Source organism: Olea europaea, unplaced genomic scaffold, assembly GCF_002742605.1.
Source record: "Olea europaea var. sylvestris unplaced genomic scaffold, O_europaea_v1 scaffold1314, whole genome shotgun sequence".
NCBI classification, from domain to species: domain Eukaryota; kingdom Viridiplantae; phylum Streptophyta; class Magnoliopsida; order Lamiales; family Oleaceae; genus Olea; species Olea europaea.
The window spans coordinates 114,488-140,572 of NW_019230613.1; the positions used below are offsets into that span (position 1 = coordinate 114,488).

The 26,085-nt window shown below is 43.6% G+C and overlaps 1 protein-coding gene across 1 annotated transcript in view; it reads left to right on the forward strand.

Annotated features, from left to right (window-relative positions):
• The window catches only part of LOC111374919 (squalene synthase), a 7,974-nt gene extending 5,383 nt beyond the window's left edge, over window positions 1-2,591 (forward strand). Inside the window, exons 10-15 of the mRNA XM_022997680.1 lie at window positions 72-147; window positions 899-987; window positions 1,745-1,836; window positions 1,912-1,957; window positions 2,041-2,110; window positions 2,248-2,591. Of these exons, the coding sequence (XP_022853448.1) occupies window positions 72-147; window positions 899-987; window positions 1,745-1,836; window positions 1,912-1,957; window positions 2,041-2,110; window positions 2,248-2,249 (375 nt within the window). The 3' untranslated portion in view covers window positions 2,250-2,591. The remainder of the gene's footprint in view (window positions 1-71; window positions 148-898; window positions 988-1,744; window positions 1,837-1,911; window positions 1,958-2,040; window positions 2,111-2,247) is intronic.
• Window positions 2,592-26,085: the final 23,494 nt, after the last annotated feature.

The following is a 26,085-nucleotide window of genomic DNA, read 5'->3' on the forward strand; positions in this document are numbered from 1 at the left end:
ATCATGCATCAAGATTTTTAATCCACCCCTTCAAGAAAATGCATCTGAATTTGTTTTTTCTAAATTACCAGATCATGGCAATTGGAACACTAGCTTTGTGCTACAACAATATTCAAGTCTTCAGGGGTGTTGTGAAAATGAGACGTGGTACGATGTTTATCTCTTGATGTGATCTGATGCTACATAAAGTTTGATCTGTTCATTTTAATGGATTCTGTGTGGTTTCTTCCTTTCTACGAGTAATTTATATCTGAGGATATGATATTGGATCATAAATTATGAACTAACTTATATCCCTTAAAGGAGGTGAAGTGTTAATGTGAACATGAAAAGAATTACTATTTTGACCAATAAAATTACTGAAGCAAAACCAACTTGAACTTTGATCAAATTGTATCGGTTGCAGCTTTAGGAGGCCTTCAAGTTAGTGAAGATAATTTGTTTCCTTCAGTGGTTTTGAACTTTTTATGTATAAATATTCCCCGACCAGAGCTCAACGACGAAAAGCTTCTTAGCTATTAAATTATTGGACTATGTTTACCTAAGCTTAAATTAAGTAAAAGTTACTTTCACTTTTAAGTAACATTTTGTTTCCAAATATGTTTGGGTAAGTTACTTTTTTCTTACTTCTAAGTGCTTGTTTAGTTTTCATAGTAATCTCTTTATAATTAGTCTGCCTCGTTCCAATAGAACGTCACAAAAATTCGATCACCATGGAATTTCCACCTTTCCCCACCCTATTTCTTGTGTATGCTATTTAAAATTTTCTTGTACCAAGGGTATATGATAGCTATAACTTGAGCTACTCTTTTATTTTAGTTTTAGTTTTAGTTTTAGTTTGTTTTTCAATCAATACAATATGTAACTTATTTTAAGTTTTGTGATCTCATCTCCTCAGGTCTTACAGCTAAAGTTATTGACCGAACCAAAACAATGTCAGATGTCTATGGGGATTTTTATGATTTCTCTCGCATGCTGAAGTCTAAGGTATGACCCTTCATCTGCATAATGTTATAATATTCACATGTAAACTGTTCCAGAACATGTCATGTAACCTTGTTTAATGCAGTCTATATCAAGATGAAAAAATGTATCTTTTCCTTGATTGATGTTTTCTGAGCATCTTTCATCTCTTTCCAGAGATTCCAGTGTTGAGTCTTGTAATCCTTAAAATATCAAAATGAGAAAATCAAGGAATTGTCCAGTCTATGTGTCGGCCAGCATTTATCTAATCTACGCCTTTGTTTGGTAGGGATTAAAATCAAATTTTTAATAGATTTTGATAAAAGTTGACGACATGTGTGATTGAAAAGCTCTGGGTCCTATTAAATATATAGTTAAAATTAATTGTTGACTTTGACTTAGATTAAAATTTAGATTTTAGTTTCTACCAAACATAGGCTATATCTTCTTTTGACTTCTGGCTTTGAAGTAGTCTAGCAAAACATTCTAATCGGTATGCCAATTTCACATGGGGAGATATTCCCGTCTTGTAAAATTCCCACAGCTTCTTGTACCCCGAAAATTGCATTTCCTGTTTCAAATCTTTTCATTTACCAGCTATTCCTTTGTCAGGAAGTCGAAAACAATAGAGTATCTTACAGATTAATTATTAATAAAGAAAATTTGACTTGGATGTTTAAAGCATTGTAACCTTTTGAGTCTAGTTTTTCTTTGCTGTTAATTCCTGATTAACATGTAGATTTCTTCTTTTGTTTTCTGAAAAACAGTTTCTTTTCTGTAGGTGGACAACAGTGATCCTAACGCTAATAAAACAAAGGAGAAGCTAGAAACAATCTTGAAAATTTGCAGAGACTCTGGATCTCTAAACAATAGGTAGGTTGACTTTTTTGAGTAATTGTCTACAAACATTTTTTCTGATGTTTAGCTAACCTTGATGGTGACTACCAGGAAATCTTACATCATTAGGAGCGAGCCTAGATACAATTCAACTACGGTGAGTGTTCCGATGCCTATCTTTAATTTTTATCAAACTCGTCCTTCGTCTAGTGGATATTTCTTATTTTTGTTTTAATGCAGATCGTTGTCATCTTCATCATACTTGCTATGCTTCTTGCCTACCTCTCTGCGACTAGACCAAATAATATATGTAAGTTTATTTAATATTGGCTTCGTTCTAAATGGCCATGTGCCTCCTAGCCTTTTGACACCCCCTAGTTTTAGCAAATGCCATGTGGGAAAGTATTTTCCATCCTTACTGATATATATTGTTCCTCCAATTTGTAGGATGGTTCTCTGTGAAAAAGCAATTTGTCATTGACTAGCTGTAGGAGCGATGAGCCTTTCTATCAAAATGATCCATAAATACACAATTAAATGACGATATTCGAACCTTCAATATGTAAGCATCCAAGTAAATACGCACTTTTTTCCTATATGTAACATTATGAGAGGATACAAGTTCTGTACTGTGTATTGCTGAATGGCATGTATGTGACCATAAGCCCGGAAAGCAACTGGAAACACTGTAAAGCCGATAAGCATGTAATGTGTACCTTTTCTTCTCAGTTTGTATTCAGTTTTGGGAAATTATGAATAAACGCATTCCATGCTAATCCATTCTCTTTAAATTTTGAGAAACGTAATCAATAGTGTGTCTACTAAGAATTGGTACCTTGAATCAATCACGAAACAAATTATATGATCAGATATTAAATTAGAAGCTCCAGCTTGCTGCCGGTTTGCATCTTGACAGTGCCCAGCCGGAACTTTGTGAACCAGGGGGTTACACACATCTCCAGCTCCCTCAGAATGGTTTCCGTCTTGTCTTGTAAAAACACATCGTTAACATTTGCCTACTGGCGAGTAAAATCTGTTTACAAGTTTCAGTAGGTGCATGTGGATGTCCCAATTAGGTCAGCGCCTCTTTAGCACCCTCATTAACAAGTTTCAGTTTGGAGACGCTATTTCTTGGAGAATAAAATGGTGATGCAGATGATTGTCTTCACACGATGTTACTGTTGTTGGAAAATAGGGAGATTTCGAGACATCGCATTCATGAATTTGACTCCACGGTAGAGTTGAACATGGCAGAGGCCTATGGAGAAGCAGATTCCTCCTGCGCCTTACTGGATATTTTGCTACAGGATGATTTGAAGAGCAAGTTAAGTGGTGCGAATGGCAGCTGATTTTTGTTGAATTTTTTCATATCGCATAAGAACTGGTTTATTTTGGGTAGATAGGTTGAGAAATTGTGATATAAATCCGTATATGGGAAGGAAGTCGAAGGCGATAGGCGTTGGGGTTGATCTTCTCCATAATTTCCACTGGACCAATGGTACAAGGTGATAACTTCGAATGCTCATGAGATGACACTCGATCCTTAGTCAGTACCGTCCAAACATAATCCCCAATGTTAAACTCAACAGGACATCGATGCCGATCAGCCACCTCTTTATACTTACGGTTGGACTCTAGCAGATTAGCTCGTGTTTCCTCGTGAACTTGTTGCAAACTACGAGCAAAGTCAACAGCTGTCCCATGCAGCCGAGTCTTAGAGAGCAGAGCCAATAAATCAACAGGGCTACGGGGCAGAATACTATACACAACCTGGAACGGACTGAAACCGGTGCTTCTATTTCTAGCATGATTATACGCAAACTCTGCCTGGCTAAGCCGCTGATCCCATGAGCGTAGATTATCCCCAACCAAGCACCGCAACAAGTCACCTAAAGAACGATTAACTACCTCTATTTGCCCATCAGTTTGAGGGTAGTAAGCACTACTAAAATTGAGCGATGTGTTCACTGACTTCCATAAGCTCCCCCAGAAGTGACCGATGAATCTGGTGTCTCTATCAGACACAATAGAAGTATGCAATCCATGAAGACGATAAATCTCTCTGAAAAATAGCTGCAAAACCTTGATAGCATCCGTAATACGTTTACAAGGGATGAAATGCACCATTTTTGAAAAGCGATCCACCACCACAAAAATAGATTCATTACCACGCTGAGTGCACGGTAAACCCAGAAAAAAATCCATACTAATATCAGTCCACGGGGCTGAAGGCACTAGTAAGGGTTGATAAAGGCCAGGGTTGGTGGCTTTGCCTTTTACTACATGACACACCCTGCACCGCGAAACAAACTTCTCCACCTCACGGTGCATAGTAGGCCAGAAAAATGAAGTGTTGACCAGAGCCAAAGTGCGATCTCGGCCAACATGACCTTCGTCGTGGAATTCCTCAATCAATTTCAGACGGAGGTTGCAATCTGGTATACACAACTGAACACCTCGAAATACATAACCATCCTCTAACAGAAATGGAGGATGGGGTCCCTGCAGAAACTGTGAAATGTGGGGCCAAAATAAGGATCATCAGCATAAAGAGAGGCAAATGTGTCAAACCTGGTAACCGCCACCTGTAGATATGCTAATAACCCATGTTGTCGACTGAGTGTGTCTGCCACACGATTAGAAGAACCAACCTGATGCTTAATGACAAAGTTAAACTGTTGTAAAAAGGCAACCCACGATGCATGACGGGTAAACACAGACTCTTGACTGGACAAATGTTAGAAGGCTTCATGATCACTGTATAAGACAAATTCTCGCTGAAATAGATAATGTCGCCAATGGCGAATGGTCTGAACAACGACATAAAGTTCTGCATCATAAGTGTTATACCTCCTACAAGCCCCTACTAACTTCTGACTGAAATAAGCTATTGGTTTTCCTTCCTGATTGAGGACAGCTCCGATGCCCAATTTGGAGGTATCACAATGTAATGCGAAAGTCTTTGTGAAATGAGGCAACGCAAATATCGGGGCTGAAATCAAGCGTTCCTTAATGGTCACAAACGCCTTCTCCGCCTTGGGAGTCCACTGAAACTTACTCTCCTGGATGCAATTAGTAATGGGAGACATGATGGTGCTAAAGTGCCGAATAAATCATCGATAAAATGACGCCAAGCCATGGAAACTCCGCACATCAGAAACTGATTGTGGCCGCGACCACTGCCGGATCGTTTCAACCTTAGCTGAATCCATCGTCACCCCACTGGTTGACACAACATACCCTAAAAACAAAGCACTATCGGTATAGAATACACACTTTATTGGGGCTGCAAATAATTTCTCCTTGCGCAGAACAGTAAGGACTTCCCATAGATGCTCACCATGAGACTCCTCTGACCCACTATATAATAATATGTCATCAAAGTATACAAAACACACTTACCAATAAATGGTCGGAGTGCTTGGTTCATCACCCGCATGAACGTGCTCGGTGCATTGGATAATCCGAAGGGCATAACTAGCCACTCGAACAATCCTTCCCGTGTCTTAAATAATATCTTTTATTCATCACCAGGGCGGACTCTGATATGATGGTAACCACTTTTCAAGTCTAGTATGGTAAATATTGTTGCTCCAGCCAATTGATCAAATAAGTCATCTAATCTCGGTATCAGAAAGTGGTAACTAACTGTTATTTTGTTCATGGCTCTACTGTCTATACACATCCGATAACTTCCATCTTTCTTTGGCACTAGAAGTACGGGGACTGCACATGGGTTGAGGCTCTCTATGATGTAACCCCTCTGCACCAACTCCTCTACCTATTTTCTCAACTCTTCATGTTTTGTCGGGCTCATTCGATAATGTGGGCGGTTGGGCATCGATGCGCTTAGCACTAAATCAATCTGATGTTACATATCCCACAAAGGTGGAAGACCTTGTGGAAGGTCATCTGGGAACACATCGTGGAATTCAGACACCAAGGCGGTAGCTTTGGGGCGAAGACCCTTCCTCTCGGCTGCTATAGGAACCGTCGACACTCCCGTTGTCCTAGTTCCCACTAACAATAAAACACCTTCCGCCAACATCTCACACACAAACAAGGATCGAGAAAGTAGATTACTACTGTCCCTGTCGAAGACATACAATGAGTATCTTTGGAGGGTAGTAGTACAATCTTTTTACCCGAAAAGGTGAACGTGTACGCATTCCGACGTCCTTCATGACACACTTCCCTATCAAACTGCTAGGAATGACCCAACAACAGATGACACATGTCCATAGGCACCACATCACACCAAACACTATCACGATACACATTGCTAATAGAAAAAGATACCAACACATGTCTAGTAACACAAATTTCATTACCTCATCTCAACCATGCCAAGCTATAAGGAGCAGGGTGAGGTACGGTGTTTAACTATAGCTTTTGCACAGCAGCTTCAGAAATCACATTTTCACAACTGCAAGAATCAATGATGAACCTGCATACCTTTCCTCCAACGGTACATGTGGATAGAAAAATGTTGTTCCGCTGTAGGTCCTCAGATGACCCCTTAGGCGTAAGGCACGCCTGCCGCACCACCAAAAGATGCCCCATGTCACCTGTATGCACAACTTCGGTCTCTTCTTCTTCTTCATTCACCACATGAACAACATCAACTTGTGTTGCCCCTCCGACGAACAAGCTTGGGCGTGACTGTCCTTCCGATGGACAATCCTTCCTTAAATGACCAAAACCACCACACCCAAAGCACTGACTACCACGCCCTCGACCACCAGAAGGAGCCCAACTACCTAGACTAGTGGTTGGAGGGACCGCTGGTCGAGTGTTCGGATCAGCGCCCCGACCCCCAGATGTAGAGGATTGGGACGGACCAAATGTGGGATTTGGGGCAAATGGTCGAGCCCCACCTCCAAATGGATCGCCAGAAATGCCAACTGTAGAACGGTGTAGTTGTTGATTTTCAGCTTGAAGTGCACGCTGATGAGCCTCTGAAACAGACATCAACGAAATTTATTAAGAACATCTTGCAAATTCAACCGTAGTCAACCAATGTAGTGCGCCACCAACTGGTCTTCTGATTCTCTTACATTATTTCTCGTTATTAGTTGGTAAAACTCTGTAGAATACACATCTATAGAACAACTGCCTTGCTTTAAATTCTATATGCATTGATACACGGTCCTGACATAATTAAAGGGAAGAAACGCCTCCTTCAACCGTTTCTTCATTTTTTCTCCTTACTCTGACGGATNGCCTAACATAGGGGCCGGAGGTACGGTAAACTCGGCCAAAATATGACACCCGAAGGGCCCGACACGCACAATCCTATCCTATCTGAGTTTACCCCTTGCACTTCGGACAGCCATCTGTTCTACGGCGGCGAACTCAATGGAGTGAGTTATAGCGATCCTGCTACTGTGAAAAAAGATGCTAGACGTGCTCAATTGGGTTAAGCGAATTAGATCGTGCTACTTTGAAATCCGATGGTGTTTTTCGTAGCAGTCTAAGGGGTTGGTTGACTTTTGGACATACTTCATTTGCTTTGCTTTTCTTATTCGGACACATTTGGCATGGTGCTAGAATCTTGTTCAGAGATGTTTTTGCTGGTAGTGACCCAGATTTAGATGCTCAAGTCGAATTTTGAGCATTCCAAAAATCAATATGGATTGAAAGGATTCAGAGAGGCCTGTAGAGAAAAAACATTTATCCAAAAGATTTATTCATTACTACTACATAAAGCACTACATTACATAAATAACCACATATGCCTTTACTAGAGCTTTAAAAGCATTATGCTAACTACATTAATTATTTTCGAAACAGAAATAAGTCAAAGGATAGGCCTTAACAAGTAGACAGAAGATAAAGTCACTACTTTTTTGAATTTCTTCTAGTGGTTTTCCCGGTCACGTAAGGTGACAGCCTGCACAATGAGTGCTTGCTGCTCCTCCTGCAGCACTTGCAGCCTCCTCTGCTTTTCCCTTATGTTCTCTCTGGCAGCGAAAATGCGTTCTTCTGCCTCTGCAGGATCTCTTGCTCGAACATTTCTCAAAAAGAGGTTTAGCGCTCTACGACGCTCTTGAATTTCATTTTTCAGTTGCCCCATTTCGGCAGCAATTGCAGAAAGCCTGTTTGGAACATCCATAGCTATACGTGCTATTACTCAATTTTTTTGATTTGAATTTGATGAAGACACTTATCGAGCCTCCATTTATAGAGTGGTAGAGGAATCTCGCCATGCGTCACGAATTAGATGGCAGGCACAATTCTGACTAGTTCTCCGCACTACTTTTCTGCAGTTGAAGACTCTCATGCCTTTTTAATGAAAAACTGGCTGGCTCTGGCTACCTTGCGGAGCAAACAAAATCTCCCAAAATCACACTGCCTGTATGAACAAACAAACTTTGTACAACCAGCTTACGTAGAAAAGATTCCATGCCAATAGACTCGTGACATCCATGTACTGAGTCGTCAAATGAGCCACGTTAAGAAAGCCCAAGCTTATACGCATTGGCCCACAGGGTGGCCCAAGAGGGCCCGAATGAAAGACCCAAGCTTACATGAACCATCAAAGAAAGTCCTACAAATGAAGACTTGGGCCTGTCAAGCCTGCTTTCCTCGATGGAAGCCCACAGAAGGTCCAAAACACAACAAGCCTACCCATCATCAAAGAAAGCCCAAGCGCATGCAAGAAGGACCTCATTGTCATGGAAGCCCTTTCCTTACTCCTCAATATAGTCTATGAGAACGTTTTTCTGACCAACTCTCATGGCTTTAGGAGGGGGCGGCCCCCTAAGCTAGCTCTCGCCTTCTTCAGGATTTGCTCCTAAATTCCAGCTATGATCGACCTTTCGAATGAATGAAGTTAGAAGCTAGGGGCTTTGGTCGAGTGAAAGCCTTCTTTCGAAACCAAGTCGTAGTGACGAAAGGAAAGCAGACGCGCAGGTCAGATCAGCCCGCCGCTTATTTATCTCGTAGTTCTACTTTCAGATCGTGGAGCAACACCAAAAGAAGTGAGCTTTTAGGGTTAGGAAGCGAGAAGAAGAGTGAAGGTCGCCCCTATAAAGTATGTTCAAAGAATGGCTTGAGTGAAAGCTGGAGTGGCACAAGACAGATTGAAAGCAAAGGGAAGGGAGGTTTGAAACCCTGTCCTTCCTAACCTTCCGAGAGCCTTCCTGACTGGCATTTCAACTGGGCTTGTTCGCTTGACGGGTCCTGGTAGGCGCAGGAGAGCAAGCAAAGCATGACGGTCTTCAGTCTAGCATTCCTGTAGTTCAAGAGTGAATAAGGAAGTTCCTTCTTGGTCAGGGCCGGACTATTGCACGAATCCATCGACTTTCATGCTAGTTCTTGCTCCAGCATGAAAGTTCCATTTCAGGGAAGGACCGGCGTTTTGATACCACCAGGAACAGGATTGGGAGACTTTAGTCGATGTCCAGGTATGGTGGGAAGGACTGAGGCTGGCCGAAACAAGCGAGGTAGGGCTTTCGAGCCTTTTTACAAACTAAAGTCCTAAAGAAAAGCAACCCCAATCCCTCCCCAGCCCAGGTCAAAGGTCTCCCCGCTCTTTTTTTTTTTCAGGGGTAGAGTCAAGTTCGTTACGATCAACAAATCAGCCCCGCATCGTATCGATAGCCGATTCAGATCCCCTAAGGTTGAAAGGGTTGGTGCTAACTCTGCATCGATTTCGCCCATTGCAAGAAGACGGGGTTAGCCTTTCTTTGACTGTCCAATCTCGGGCAAAGGAACTTATTGTCTCTGGGGTGAAATCACCTGTTTAGGCACTTCTCTTCGTCTACCCTTGACCTTTTCCCTTTGGGTTCTCAGACCCGTAGGATAATCGATCAAATATCCTACGCATCATTATCCTACGCTAGGCATGTAACGAAGATTCTCCCGCTTTTGGTAACTGGGTCTCCCATTAATAGTTCACCGGAAATCCCCCTTTTCTGGATTTATCTTTCTCGAGGGACAGAGGGGAAGAGCCAAGGAGCGAGTGGCGGATGCTGATCCGGAATGGACATTGGTTCAAGACTTAGCCGAGCGTTAGCGAAGCTAGATTCTCATAGGCGAGGCGCTTCGAAGGAGTTGATAGAGCTTTCTCTCTAGTTGACAATATTTCTTATCCACAAACTGTTCCTCCGCATGAAGGGTACTGGGGTGCTATGGTATGCCCCCTGTAGGATTAAGTGAGCCTGCCCGGGCCCCCTACCTGCTTAGCCTTTGTTGGGTAAGCTGCCCCTGTTGGCTTGGGGATAAGTAAGAAAGGGGAAGGAATGAGAGATCCAGTTCATCCTCATAGCAAGAAAAAGGATCCAGAGCTAAGCCCCCTCCCATTCGAGGCTGGGTGGCCTCGCCCCACAAGCACCCAACCTTCCTTTTGCTCTTCCTTGAATCTCGTATCACTGCCAACCATTTGGTGGTAAAGTCCAAACCCATTTCCCGAATGAGGCCTCTTTCTTCATTTGCATGAAATATATCCAACCAAGAGAGTCGTGCAACCTCCTGAACCTCCTTATTATCTTGACCTGCAGGTTCTCCAGCGCGAGGCTCCTATTTACTTTACTCCCCGAGGCTTAGCGCAGGCGAATCCCAAGCAAGTATTAGTTTTGACTATCTATAGCAGCAAAGAGTTCACATCTGGTCAGTCTTTTTGAAAACTTTGACTGTTAGGAGGATATTGGGATCCCTCAACTCTGTATTTTTCTCTTTCATCTTTAATCCCATGACATTAAAGACTACATTATTCATGAGACAGTCTTAGTGATTGAATCTTGACTCGCCCTTTGGGCATTCACCCTAGTAGGTTTGGTTCTCTCTCTTTCCGGGCCGGGCGGGAGGTGAAGGCCATAAGAGAAGATTGCCCTCCCGATAAGGAAGAGGGGAAAAAGGTGCTGTCATCTATCTCGACCAGTTTCCCGAGGCGTTGGAAATCCAGACCGGCTCAGAGAATCACTGGCGCCTTTGGCGCCCTTCGTTTGAGCCCAATTTCTCTTCTTTCCTATCCGGCTTAGTCTTTGCCGAGCTTCTTTCTTCCTTCCTTGGCTCAGAAGAGTGACTTTCGTTCCTATCCAACTCATGAGAATGCTTTCACTCATTCCCGGCTTAGCCGAGTCTTCATTCCCTTGCCTTTGGTTCACCCCAAGACTCAGTGATAAGATATACGCGGTAAGCCGACTCCCTTCTTTACTGCAAAGTAGACTGCTTACTATAGGGAATACCCGGATTAGATTGAGCCTTTCCTGTCCAAGATCTTATTTTCTTTCAAAGCTAAGCCTTCACTCCGCCATACCAACTACTGGTCAAGCTTAACTACTCTCCCTACGAGCTGTTTTCAACTCATATCCCGGTGCGAGAGTCTCTGGGCAAGAAGTCTGTAAAGACGATATAAAAAAACCAGTTCACTCAGCTATAATAGTTGAGCCCGTACACATGAAGGCATGCTTGCTTGCCTCCCTTATTAAAAGGCACATCACTTAGACTGCTAAAAACTGATGCAAGCAAAGTTCCTCAGTACCTCTGGGCCGAAGCCTTTAATAAAGCAGTGCATATGAATTACTGATTGCCATCGTCGACTATTGCTGGTGACTCCCCTCATTAAAAGCTTTTTCAAAAGATTCCAGACTATTCCTATTTCAAAGCCTTTGGATGTCTCTGTTTTCCTCATATTTATTGATGCTTCACAAAGAAAGAAGTTTTCTCAAAAGAAAATCGTTCTTGTTGGATATAGTGAAGAACATAAACATAAAGGGCCGGTTTGATGAAAGTCGATTTGGCTATGGTATGCTTTTCTTTCGAGCTAGGTAGTGAGCGGACTAACCCTAAAAAAGGGAGAGAGATTCAACCGCTAAAGAAAGCTAGCAAATCGACGATTTGAAGTCGGTTCGGGCCCTCCTAAAGAGGAGAGCCAGTCCCTTTCCCCTGCCAATTATTCAATCAGCTTCAAGATCTTGTGAATAGTCTCTCGTGGAACGCACCTTGACATAACTTTCTATTCGGCTAAGAAAAAGACCTCTCCCTGCGATAGATCTGCCTTAACGGGGGATACAGTCTGCATGAAACATTCACTTAGTTGATAATTCCACTCCCCTATGTGCCAATCGCTAGCGCATCCAGGGCCCCGGCGCCCAGCTCAGCTGGAGAGGCCTAGCCTGATTTGAGAAGTGCTAATTCGGTTCGGATAGACTTCATTCAAGAATGCCGCCGCCCTTGGAATCAATAAGAAAACAAGTGCTAAGTTTCAGATCAGTGAATAACCCGAAACGAAAGAAGAGACATTTCTCGCTCGGCGCCTAAAGCGCACTATGCTCCGCTTCAACAAATGAGAGTTTTCGGTGGAACCGGTGAACCACGCGAGCTGGTTAGATGCGTGGGACAGAGGGCTCGTAGTACCTGCTAGCGCAGCTATGCAGTGGAAGGGAAGGAGCCTAAATCGACCCCCTTCTTTTTTTTTCAAAGAAAAAAAAAGCAGTACAAGGAGACTTTTATGTCGGATGAGACTAAGCAGCTACCGACCGTTCCGACGCGCCCTTGACCTATCTTGATTAAAACCAAAAACCTTGGAGTGAGGTTGCGTATATTATAGAGTGGCAGTTGCCTATTGACAGAAGTCATCTCTACGCACACTAACCCTTAGTATACTTTTGGCTCTAGCCTAGAATAGAATAAAGTCCCAGTGCAGAAGTAGAGAATTCAAGTGAAAAAGCACAGGCATCTTTAGATCGTCAAGTACTTCCCGATAGTACCCATTTTGGTTTCGTCCAGTCATTAATAACTTGATTCTTTTTAGATAATAGTAGATAGAAACAACGCTTGTAAGGGAGGAAGAAATAAGGGGAAGTAATCATAATGGTAAACCAGAGTATAAGCTTGATCCGCCTTCACTTCACTTACATAATTTCTTGAGTTAGACCTAAACTAATATGGACTCAGAGGCCAAGAGTTCCGACTATCGAACTATCGAATTAAAGAAGGGAGAAAGCCCGGGGAACTGGCCTGTGCCTCTTCTATTACATTACAGAGAAGTCCATTCTCGTCATGATCGATCCACGCCCTACCGTAGTGCCCGGAGAACCAGGCTTGCTTAGCTTACAAAGCTAGCTTACTAAGGCGAAGGAATTTCTCGTTGATTGCACGAGCTAGCCAGCAAACCCCCCCTTACTCATCTCTCTCTCTATAAAAAAAGCCCTTTCTCCCCTTCATTCTACTTATTAGACTTGGTTTAGGTATGAATCTTGATCTCATGTGGGCTTTGGGGGATTTAGTTGGTGGAGACGTCAACGAGGCCGGGTCAATGCTCGTTTTTATGTCTATTTAAGAAGCATTCTCTTGTAGCTGTATTTATGGTTGGCCGCGAGGCTCTCTATTTCAACGGTTTCTTTTTCCCAAAAGCACACGAAATGTTCCAAAGGCTTTGAAATAGGAATAGTCTGGAATCTTTTGAAAAAGCTTTTAATGAGGGGAGTCACCAGCAATAGTCGACGATGGCAATCAGTAATTCATATGCACTGCTTTATTAAAGGCTTCGGCCCAGAGGTACTGAGGAACTTTGCTTGCATCAGTTTTTAGCAGTCTAAGTGATGTGCCTTTTAATAAGGGAGGCAAGCAAGCAAGCCACTGATCTAACACTCAATCGAAACTTGTTCCATTGCACTTATGGTTATACTTATTACCTACTAAATCTCTTTACGTTCCCCAACACAAATGCAAAAAAACACAATGCAACTTTGCTGAAAGATGAATGCGGTAACAATGGGGGGTGGTCTTTATGGCGCACAGAGTGGCAGTGACTCGCGCAAGTCGAGTGAGAAAGAGGACTTTCTCTCTCTCGCCCGACTCGCCCCCCCTATATAGTCAAGCTTTGGCAGCTCCAGTAGGGAAGAAAGAACCTCGAAAAAACCCGGCTCCAGCTACCTTTAGCGGCTGTGGGGATCGCTCCCTGTGATCTCGGTCGGTTCGGCTGCGACTGAGCCGTCTCTTCCACTTCTTTACCCGCGGACTCCAGAACACATTCGGTAGGCTGTCTTCCTTCGACACTCTGTTCAGCAGCCTTTTCTGGATCACCAGCCGACTCAAAACCAACGGTCGTGATCCCATTAACAGTCGCATTATAGCCAATGCTATGACTTCAATGTCTGTACATAGCAGGTATGGCTCTTTAAATCTTACTTCAGCTAATCCTAAAGCAAGAAGGCATAGAGTCGATCTACCTATGACGCTTGTCAATGGATTTGCTTTGTTCAATTGAAGCTAATGCTATGCCCCTTGAAAAAGAGAAAGCGAGGACTTTCTTTTAGCTACCGGCCCAAACAAAAAAAAGAGATTAGCTTGTAAGGATCCCATGCGTTGATCAATGCTCAAGGGAAGGGCAAAAGAAGAAGAAGAGCTATTCTTTACATGATACGCTACTTGATCGTCCCGATATCATGCTTGGTACTGGCTCTGATCCTGATATGATTTATGCGGTTCTGCCTGATCAAAATGATGTATTGGTGTTAATGGGATTATCCCTAGATATACAGATAGAATAGATGTTCATGGATAGACAAACATTCCATTGATTCTTAGTTTTTGGGCTGAAAAAGCTCGTCGATCCAAATGAATCATTCTTCTGGTCTCTCTTCACTCTCCGCCCCGAAACTGACCCACGGCACAGCGCCCATTCGCTTCGCTAAGGGAAGGCAATGAAGTTCAGTGCCCCCCTTATTTTGCCCTTCCTCTAAGGGGTTGTTGTGTAACAAGCGCATAATGTCCACTGGAACGTCCATGGATTTTATATCATATCTCTTTCAACTTTAGGAATTTATTTGAAAGAAGAGACAAGAGCAGTTACGCCTTTTTCTAATCCCGGATAAGCAGCTAAGAGCCTTTCAATAGCGCAGCGGATCTTGCTAACATTTTAGACTCTACTTAGTGAGTTGCCTACCCTCGGGTTCCTTCACTCGCTTAAGAGAACAAGAATCTTTGCTCTTTCCAGACACCGACACTTTGACTTACATTCAGCTTGTGTTCCGTGGAGTAGCTTCTTTATCCCGTCGCAGCCCCTCATCATAGAATGATACAGGCTAAACCGGGAGGAGTAGGTAGAGTTAGCTTCCGAAGGAGACAAGACGGCTGCAATTGTGGAATAAAAGGACGGGCTGGTAAGAGCCTTTTTCCACGGAAGGTACCCTTTCTAAAGGTAACTTCCAGCCATGTATGAAAGGGGCGTCTTCTAAGGCTCGTTCTCATCGAGGAGCATGGAAGGAAGAATGGCTCGACCGTACGTAGGCTCCTTCGTGTGAATAAGGGCAGAACATCGGCTCTAACCAATGATTGCCAGTTCCTAAGCTCCGGCCTAAAGACAACTGCCTTCTCAACCCACTCGTACGGCTCGTTCACAACTCTCAGGTCCCAATTGACACCCGATTTCTGATAGAATTGCTGGTCTGCTCCGCTGTAAAAGCCGGCATTTATGGAAGCCACCAAGAATGTGTCCTCTGGCGTTGGGGACCCCATCCTCGGCTTGGGCATGGGAGTCAAATGTATCAACCTCAGTGAAAAGGAACGATGGGAAGAATCGACGAGGAATCTAGAACATAAAATCGTGAATGAAAAAGCGGAATCTCCTCCGATTGCTGCTTTCGGGACTATTTACTAGATTTATATAGTTATAACACTCTAACTAACTGACAAAGCGTCTGTTCACGGGGGTTGTAGTTTTTTTCGAGATTGGGTTGGTGTTCAGTGTACCGGGCACAAGATCGAAAAGAATGCGAAGCTTTCCATGCCCAAAGACTCCCATGCCTTTCTTGGTTGGACCAACCCAACCGGCCATTTCCGACAAGTCTTTCTTCATTTTGAGATGGGATTTTCGCTAATGCGGATTCGCGAAGAAAGGAAAGTCAACCGACTTACTTTTTTGCTCCCAGTCAAACTTTCCTGGATTACTTAATTGGTGGTACCCGAATCAATCCACCATGCATAAGTAGATAAAAAAAAATCAAGCAACTTTTCAGACACCAGGGCATAGTGATTACCTTCCGTCACTCCTTAAAAAACCGAAGCTTTGAACTTAATCTCGTGCAATCCTTTATTATGATTATGGTTGCAAAGCGTAGTGAAAGAACAAGAAGACAAGGATAATCAGACTCACTAAAGGACTCGATGTAAAAATAAGGAATCTATTTTGGGGGGAACTCGGCAGAAGATCGGTCTGTAGATTCATAGATCGGTCGTTCCAGATGTGATGTTGCAAGCCGCCGATCAACGCAACCACTTAGATCAAAATAGCATTGTTCTAACATAGAGTAGAATCGAACATTGAAGAGATTAATTGACAACAGTAAAAAGATGGGCGCCTAATTCCAATACAATAGAGCCCGACAAAGGGGATATCAAGATTCCCGTGCGAAGGGACGAGCGAAAGACTTCCAAGTAAGCTAGGCTTACCCTTCCCCTCTTCGAATCTGAGATGATAGTTACCTTTCTAACTGCGCATTCTTCTCAAAATCAAGTGCAATCAATAAATAAGAGGAGTTCTATTCTTTTTAAAACTTCAACTGCGGCTTCTATAAAGCGGTTTAACCTTCCTTAGCGGGGACCTTTATGCTACCAGCCTCTGCTATTGACACTCTTTCTATACTATACGAGCTGTAGGATAAGATCACTGCCATCTCACGAATTGGACTCGCCGTAGGTAAGCTCTATTCGGTCCGGAGCATTGATTCCCTATAACGAATAGGCTAGCGGAACGAATTGAATGCGAATGGTATTTGTCTTTTCGCAGCATTCGCGGCTGAACATGAAGGCTAGCTACTAGCGCTAACGGATCTCGTTGTGAATGATATTGACTACTCCGGCTACCAGACTATCGACTAGACAAAGGCATACTCAGATCAGTCATTCTAAGCGCAAGAAGGCGTATGCCAAGGACAAACTTCCCGAAGGAGCAGGAACTGCCATTCTAACTCTTCTCGGGAGAAAGGTCATCTACTGCCGATGGAGTAAGCGCTAAGGAGCTCATCCCGAGTCTTTGTACTTGCCCAAATCCCCTGCTTGCAAGGGATCGAACTGCTCAACAAAGTCACTCCTTGAACAGAAGCCCGAGACTCTTTCGCAATTCCGTCCAATTGGAAGGGTTTTGGGTGGGAGAGAGACCACTGGAAGACTTATTCGTTTAGATAGAGATAACAGAGCTATACATCAAAAATATTGAACTCAGTATCCCCCAGGCGTTCACTAAATGCATTTTGCTTACAGTCACTAGGAAAGGGGTTCTAGTAACGAAAGATTCCTTCTATAGGTAGGCCACATTTATCATATTCATTTCAGTGCTTTTTTTCTACCATTTTTGAAAGCAGGGGCAAGTCAGGCATAATTATTTCCCGGGGGGATCGTTTCCATTTACATAATAGTTAAGCTTCTCGCGCATTCGTGCTTGCTGTGAAAGTGATCTTTGTAATCAAGAGATGGGGCGTTCTCTCTCCCTACTTAACTAACAAGCAATGGGGACAAAGGCCTCGAATCCTGTCTTTGACGGTGATCATAGCGCTGGGAAACTGATCAAATGTTTTCTGTCTCAATGTCAGTGTGAAAGTCCTAATATCTTTACGAGGTCGAAATAGCATCACAGAAAGAGCAGCCGGAACCTACTCCCAGTTGGACCTGGTTAAGATGCTGCCACCCTAGATTCCCTTCGGCGGGAGAAGTCCCCAAAGTCAGGTTTTCTTCCTTGAGACTTGACACTGTAGAAAGTCTTCCTATTAAGCTAAGGCCGGATTCTCTTTTTCTTCCGACGATCTTCGTTGCTGATTCCTCCATCCTAGGAGGGGAAGTTTCTCTTTCATCATCAGCAAGAGATTGAAATCTCCTGGAATATTGACATCAATTGCTGCAAAGGCAATCACAAGTGAAGCAGAGAAAAAAGATTTGCATGCAAGCATGTGAATAAATTCGATTCTATTTGATACTTACCAGGTATCTCAGAGGCTGGTTTCGCACCCGTCTCCATCTCCATTGCAGCAGATTCATTGATTCCAACCGAAGCTGGAATCTCTTCTGCTATCTTCTCTCTTTCTGTCCTTCATTTAAGACAGAAAAAATAAAGGCTGGTTGATATATATAAGGTGGACTGGGTCCCGGCCCTGTCCTACATCGCTTCTTTCTAGAAAAGGTGATCCTCCCAAACCTAGAAGAAGGACAACCTGAATTGAAATTTGCATGCTGGAGGGGATGGTTTTTAATCCCTGCGCCACAATCTCACCCTCCGCACTTAAGAGGTAAGGATGCTTTTGAGTGCCTGTACTACATACAGGATTGTCGTAAGTCCACTCATTCAACCATTTCTCTGTGAATTGCATACAAAAGGAAAAGGTAGTTGATCGATTCCGCCCTTTAGCTTGGCACTACTTTACTGAAAGCGAATAGTGCGCTACGCACCTTCGACGCTGGGGAAGGCAAGGAACTTATTTACTATTTCCAAAGGCCGACGAATACCATGTAGTAAAGATAGAGAACCCATTGGACTGAGCGAGGGGATGGTTCTTATTAGAAAGAAAGCATTGGTACCGTACTGGCTTGGCACGCTACGACCGATACTGCACTCCTACCAAGCCTTCTCTCTTTTCTTATGGATAACATAGAGCTCTATATAGTATCCCCCTCCCTACTAGGACAGGTTTGGAAGCTAGGACTGATTAGACCGTACTGTACATCCTCTTCTGGGCATCGTCATCGATCCCTAAGACCCTCTTATGTGCTACGTCCTACTCCTACTGCAGATAGATGCCGACCCGCTTGACTGCTTGACTTTGCCTGCTTTCCTGTCTCAACAATAAGATAAGAAAGGAAATCAGTCCCTAAGCTGCCTAATTCCTTATCCTCCGTATAGTCAAGGGCCTATTCTCTTTATTCTCTCCCTCACCTCTGTGCGCACCGGTAATTCCTTCACAGTTCAAACTCCCTTTGACTGCTAACTCTTAGCAATATCCTTTCTTATATACTTGCAGTTCAGTTCCAAACCTTAGGGCAATGATAAGATAAAGAACCGCTCCGCACCTTCCCTATGTGCAATGCGAGAAGTTCCTTGGTTTATAGAGGTAAATCAGTCAGACATGCCATGTTCAGTCTAATTGCCCTATAGGTCTTACAGACTAACTCTTCCTAGTGTCAGAGCTAATCGAATTGGGATACCTTAAATAGTCAAGATCTTTCCCCTATGTCAGTTGGATTCGTGAAAAGAGAACAGCTCCTTCTTTGCATCAGTTACCTTTCAAGGCTTTGGCTAGGAAGAATAGGCAGCTATTGAATCCGGGGCTATGGACTCAGCCGTTGCACATAACTTAAAACAATGCCAATTACCAGTCGCAGTAGCAATAGGATAAGGCACGCAAGGTGACGAAGGAAAGGCAGAAGTCCCACAGCGTTTACGCCGACAACAGCCTATTCTGTGCATTGTCTCATTGATCCGATTTGCAAACAACCTATTTTATTTTGACTAACAACCTACGTCTTTTTTGTTCTTTTGAACCAAAATTTTTTTTGTCTTTTTGATTTGAGTTCATAATAACTGGCAGGTTTCATTAATGAAAAGAAAAGCGGTTTTTTTTCCATCTGCTAGCATTGTGGTTTGGAATCGATTCTTTATCAACGGCCCACCCTTTCTTTGAACCTTGTCAATGATCGAACTTAAAGATATGAACTGAGTGCCATTTGATGAGTAACTGAGAACAAAGGAGAGGGCCGTCAACAATTAATGACGATACTGTAGCAAGGGCTTGGGACTATTCCCACCTCCCTCCGAAGCATTCTCCTAATCAAATGACTTGTGATAAAACATTCATACTAAGGATGAATTCAATTTCTCGAGACTCGAGCCTATAGAGGTTCGTTCGGGATTGCTATCTTTGATTCAACCGTTCTTTTTAGACAACGGATTTCGCTGGGCGAATAGAGTCCCGATGGCCCCGCAGAGAAATAGCAGCCGATCTTATGAAAGAAGCCCTTCATAAGGCACTCAGGTAATGAAAGATAAGTGCTTCCCACAGGAATCACTGTTTTCGGGCGAAAGTGAAACCATCTGCCTCCTTCGACTAGAGGTCAGTCAATAGCGGCGGCCAAATCGATAGTCCTTGAGGGGATCTCTTACTTCATTGGAACGGGAACTGACAAAAAATTATGGATAGATCCCTGGTTGAACGGAGCGGGCTTGGACGCCGACCGATCAGCTATCTCAGTAGTGGTAAAGAAACTCGTTTTTCTTCCTGAGTGAACGCAGGGGAACTATCCTTCAAATTCCACCCATTCCGGATCCTGATGCGGTTGATTCATATAGTGGTCGAGAAGTTGGAGCTCAGATGGGAGAATACCAAATAGGGTATGCTGATATAAAAGCTCACTTAGGGAAGAGCGGATGGAAAGAGGAGGCCTTTGCTCTATCTGCTTCTTCCTCTTCCCAGGAATGAACAATTGGATTCAAAAAAAATGATTTTTCTAGTTGTGATGCGAACAGGCCTTTACTTATGAGATTAGTTGAGTAGGCTTGCGTTAGCTTTTTGGGTATGAACGAGATGGAAGAACCAATGTAAGATAGACAGACCGGATTCCAGTGTTAAGTATTTCCCCTACGAGCGAAGGAAAAGAGGGAAAGAATCGAACCTTTCGTCTCATGTGACACTCCTCAGCCCGAGGACAATCTCTCAAAAAAATACATTAAGATGTAGGCTCTACCTACTATACCAACGGAGCAAAGCCCTTTCCATACGCTATCGATTGGTATAGCTCAGAATGGTTAATGATACTGACAGAGAAGGGTAAACTAAACTCCTGCCAATTTTATCTTGCCTCCAAACTCAAGCGAGCACTTTATGGCCTTAAATTAAACAAGCACCCTAAAGGGGCTATAGCTGTCCACAAATTTCGTGTAGTAATTCGGGTTGTTGATCTACCGCACCCGAAATGGCTTTCTCATATTGGGGCGTTCCGGTGACGTTCGATCGCGGTACCCCGCTGCATAAAGCACTACAATTGGTTTTTCAATGGCAAGTGCCGGTCGTCGAGGCTGCTGGCACGGAGTTAGCCGGGGTTTCTTCCTCGAGTCTTGTCATGATCGCGCACTCGATGAAAGAGCTTTACAAGCGGCATTGCCCTTCTTCACTCACGCGATATTGCTAGATCGGGCTTTCGCCCATTGTCCAAGATTCCCCACTGCTGCCCCCCGCGGGAGTCCGGGCCGTGTCTCAGTCCCAGTGTGGCTGATCGTCCGAAAAGACCAGCTAAGCATCATGGGCTTGGTCAGGTAAAGAGAGGTTAAGCATGACTTCCCATATCAATGCTCCCTCCTTTCAAAGCAGGTTTTTCCACTGATGTAGATAAAGGCTCCATTCCTGCCGCAAGGAAGGCAGGGAGTAGCACTAGTCTCAGGGACATGCCCAGAAGAGGCAGTTTTTCTTTTAGAGATAGGGAAAACATTTGCTCCAGGTTGCTAAACACCATTCGTGGAGCCGTGTGGTCCAAGCTAAAGAGAAGATGGAAAACTTCGAAACAACTTAGGAGTAGGGGCTTACGGTCCACGCATTAAAGTGCTTCTTTTTGGTTTGAAAAAGCGACTTTTTTTCTCTTTTATGCTATCAAGCTGAAAGACCTCAGTCGTAGGGCTCAGAGACAGTCGGTCCGTAGAACCTATAAAAAGGAGATGGTTGTGGCGCGAAGTACTCTTGTGCACCTACGTCATTCGACTGGCGCGCAAGCCCGTCCCGTTATCTTATGGAAGAATTGAGCTTATTGCTGGGCTGGTTATTCAGAGCCAGCAATAAGCTGTCGGATTTCGTCCCGCAACTAGAAGAAGATGGCTTCGGGGGTCACTGTGGTGTGGCTGAATGTAGAGCAGTCCGCCCTTACAGTCTTTGATCAGTAGATTATTTAGAACTTCGGAAGATGGTCAAGGCTTTTATACCAAGCCACTGCACTAGATGGGCATGTAGTCGTCGTAGTAGTCGGCCCAAAATGCCTCTGTTCTTTACTAAAATACTATTTCGGATGAATGGGGAATTACGTCGCTCTTTGATCTGCAGAATAAGGCCTAGGAGCTCTTTCTTTTATGGCAGAGATCTCTCCACACCAAGAAACCGAATCATAATGGATCGAAGCCCTCCTTTTCCTTCCAATTACTGAGATTCTATCTCTTACTTGAGAAATTGTAGTCAACCCCGACTACACCTTCCTCGGAATCGAGACTTTTTACAATTTCCACTGACGAGCTTTCTCGCGAGCTCTTTCTTCTCGGGAACATCTCGAAATCGAGCGGGCAGAAAAGAAATTGTTTCAACCTATAAAAAAAACATCTGTTCCCATGTAGTCGGCATTCTAGAAGCAAAGCTTCCCGAGAAAGAAGGACTATGAAAGCCATAAAGACATTGACAAGTCCATCTTCTTTTCCCTCTGCCGATGATCTATCTCCCTCTCTTACCTAAGAGAAGCTTTAGAGGGAATAGGGGTGAAACGACTTTTATGAGCTGTCTCAGTAGTGACTGTGTGATTAGTGGCTTAGCTGTTAGCTGTCTAAAAGCTACGGTCAAAATAAAGCCCTTTATTAATTGAAAATAAACCACTAATACGCCTTAGGTACTCTTTTAAGTCCGTATATGTAAAAGAAAAGATTCACTCCCAATATACCATTCATCAGACGATTAGTGCATCTCCGATCTCCTTCGTGCTAATCTCGACCCAAGGACGTATAGATGAAGTCCCATGGTTTAGTTTAAATCATATAGAAAAGTATGACAAACGGTCGTAGTCATCGATGAGATAAATTCCTAAGTTCACGTATAAGAGCAAATAGGCAGGACTGCCAGAAAGAAGGACTATGAAAGCCATAAAGACATTGACAAGTCCATCTTCTTTTCCCTCTGCCGATGATCTATCTCCCTCTCTTATTGACCTTGGAACCCTATATGAGAAGTAGGTTAGCGGACAGGTCCGTGCTGGAACCGACTAGCAGATGTGGCCTATCGGTAAGAGGAAGCTCGGGATTCGTGCCATGTATGTGGCACACAACTGGTTTTATCGATGTGAATCAACAAATCACAGGAAAATTGGGTCACGTAGATCTTCTATTCTTCCTAGGATGCTCCGATTCTTTCTGAAGTTCATCATTGGAAACGCCTTCGACTTTATTTTCTATTTACTAGCCTCTCAAATATGGTTTGGAACTCAGTTCTATCTATGAGGTAAAGATACCCTGATTAAGGCGGTGCAAGGGACAGCTAGCTATATAAAATCGGTAGCCCCGGGCGGAGCAGCTCGAAGAGGGGCATCTATCTCTATTGATCGAGCTGAAGGAAGGGCTTCATAGCCTTTACCTTATTCCGGGGAGGAGAAAAGGAAGTCAAGTGCTACTTATTACAAAAGGCGAACCCAGGTAGTGAGCTATTTATAGCGAAGGAGTTATCGACCCGCCCGAGAACACTATAAGGTGGGTCTACCAGTCCAAGGGGGAGAACTCAGAACTCATTAGCTCGAAAAGTCATTAGCTAGATAGGAGATAAATACCTTATGGAGCGGAAGCATTGGATATAAGCGAGTCCTACCGTACCTCCAAACAAAAGGAGGATTGTTCTGTACATGGACGGATGTATAGGAACAGGTACGGCGGTATCCCGAATACAAATAAAAAAACTGTGTATGATATGGCCCATTGACATAATGCGAGAGCTGTTTAAGAAAGAGGCGGAACATCGCTCTCCGTGGCAGCAAGGGGAAAAGGAGATATTGATTCAGTCGGAGGTAGACTTTCGATGAACGGAAGTAGATGCACAATGAGTACGTCCGAGGCCTGAGAACCTCCGAGTTCTGGAGGAGAACCTATAGAAGGGCTTTAGCGTCAGAGTTTAGGAAGATCAGAGCGGACACCAATGGGATAATCCCCTTTCTATTAGTAAGGTTGTCAAAATGCTTTCCTTTAGTTCCTTTATGACTAAACTAATATAAAAGGGTAGGGGGCGCTAACGAGCAATCAATAACCAATGTTAGGAATAACAGGATATTTTCGTATTCGTAGCATGCGGGGAATCGAAAATAGTATGTTTTTCCTGGGATAACTTTCATCTGTCAATAGAGTGAGATGAAAAATCCCGTGTTCACTGGATTGGTTGCAAAACGAGACCCCGTTTAGGGCTCCAAGTAGGTTTTGTCCAAATTTCCCGGGTTTCATGAAACGCACCACTTCTTGTTCTTGGTCGGTAAGTGGTCAACCAGCGCTTAGTCACGTGAGGGAGGGCGGAATGAACCTGGCGGGGAGTATTATATATTTTCAAACTACTCCTAGATCTCCTCAATAGGAACTGAACAGAACAGTGAAGGGGTGATCCAAGAGTGGAGTGGGCTCGGGCGGAACAGCGTAGCCGGAGAGGGAGAACCAATAGCGAACCAGGAATCAAATATTTGAAGGAGGTTTTTCGGTTCTTCCACGATTCTCCGCCATCGGTAAATCGATGCTTAGGGCTAAGTGGTACCATCATCATCACCGACTTATTTATGTGATACTCGTCCAATTTCCCTACTGGAATCATTCGACCGACCATTGCCATTATCTTCAGAGGACTCTCCTCAGACAAGTTCTTAGGAATAGGACTTGCCTCTTTAAATAGATTTCACTTAATCTCTCCTTCCGGCTTTCTCCTCAATAAAATGAAAGGCTGCTTCTTGTTTTATAAATTTATAACTCAATAATAAATATTTACTTGGCATTAGGTTCGCGAAGCTCAAGATCACAAATAGATGAGACAACTATCTTTTCATGATCCATCAGAAAAGAAAGAAATTGATATGTATCTGATGGAGTCTACATTGTACATAGAGCGCCCAAGCGCTTTTTAGGCCAGCTCAGTTCTCTTATCCATCGGTCCAATGCACTGGGCTCATCTCATGGAGGGAAAAGCCAAAATGTAGTTGTCTTGTTCGCCGCCTCGACGCATTCCCTTCTCTCCCCGGTATCGTCCCACACAGAAAGAAAGAGCGCTGCCTCTGCTGAAAAAAGAGTTGGAATTGAATCTAAAGAGACTGCCTTTGACCTTTCATCAACTATAAGATTGAAAGAGAGACCCCTTAAAATTAGAAAATGAAAAGTAGAACTTATTATCTAAGAAAAGGAGCCCAACGCATGAGTTTTGACCGTTGAATGTGGTCGGCCTAAGGAGAAACTATGCGTTTTTGGGATCTGCGTGCTCCCACCTCTAAGAGGTCCAAATGGATTGGACTTGAGTAGGTTGAATGATCTTATTCTTACCACATCTCCAATGGTAATGAAAATCAAAATGGTTGACCAAATTTTTCAAAAGAGAATCTAGCACATCCATACCAATGACAAACAAGTAGGGGGACAATCTGAAGCAGCAGCCTGCCTAAGCCCTTTGGTTTGGCTCCTCTGAAGAAGCCATTCAGCTCCCCATTTATGGAAATAGAGAAAGAAGGAGTGGTGATACATGTCCTGATCCATTGGATGACATTTGAAGGATTGGACAGCTTTCCTTAGCCTTAATCATATCCCTTCCTCTAAGGAGTGAAGTTTGAAGGAGAGAGAAAGCTCTTTTATCAAATAGGCTAGCTTCACTAAAGAAATTGACTATCAGAACAGAAACAATACTACCCGAAAGCATACCGCCCAAACAAAGGATACCATCTCAGGCATAGCAGAAAGCAAGGTCAACCAAACCAATCTACCCCAGCCACCCAAGCCAATATCGCCGACAAGGAAGGAAAGGCTACTGCCTTGGCTACTAAAGAAAGGAGTCTACCTATCACTAAGTGGGAAATGAACCCCGGTGCTAGCTTTTATCCTCCACTCTCTAACTAAAAGCCGGTCTAAAAAGTGTATTTTGGCTAAGTCAGCAAAGGGGTATGCTTTTCTTTCGAGCTAGGTAGTGAGCGGACTAACCCTAAAAAAGGGAGAGAGATTATCCCGCAAGCGGTCCTGGATAAAATACAGTAGATATAGCAGGACTTTCTTTTCCCAGGTGGCGGATGGGAGGTACATAAACAAAGGGAAATATTATTAATATCATTACATAGGGCAAAAGGCAGGTAAGGGTTAGAACCTCGTTTATGATACACCAACTACGGCCGGGAGCACCCACCACCAAGAATAGCATTTCAACCAAACCTGCTTTCCCGAGCAAAAGCAGGACCCTTGAATTTCTTTATCAATCACACGTGGATAGGGACAAAAGCCTGGACGATAGAGGGGTAAGTGGGTGGGTCTACCGATGGTGGTTTTAAGTCATCAACAAAGCAACTTATGCTTTTAGTGGATTTGACGCCGGGTCCTGATCTCCAACTAGA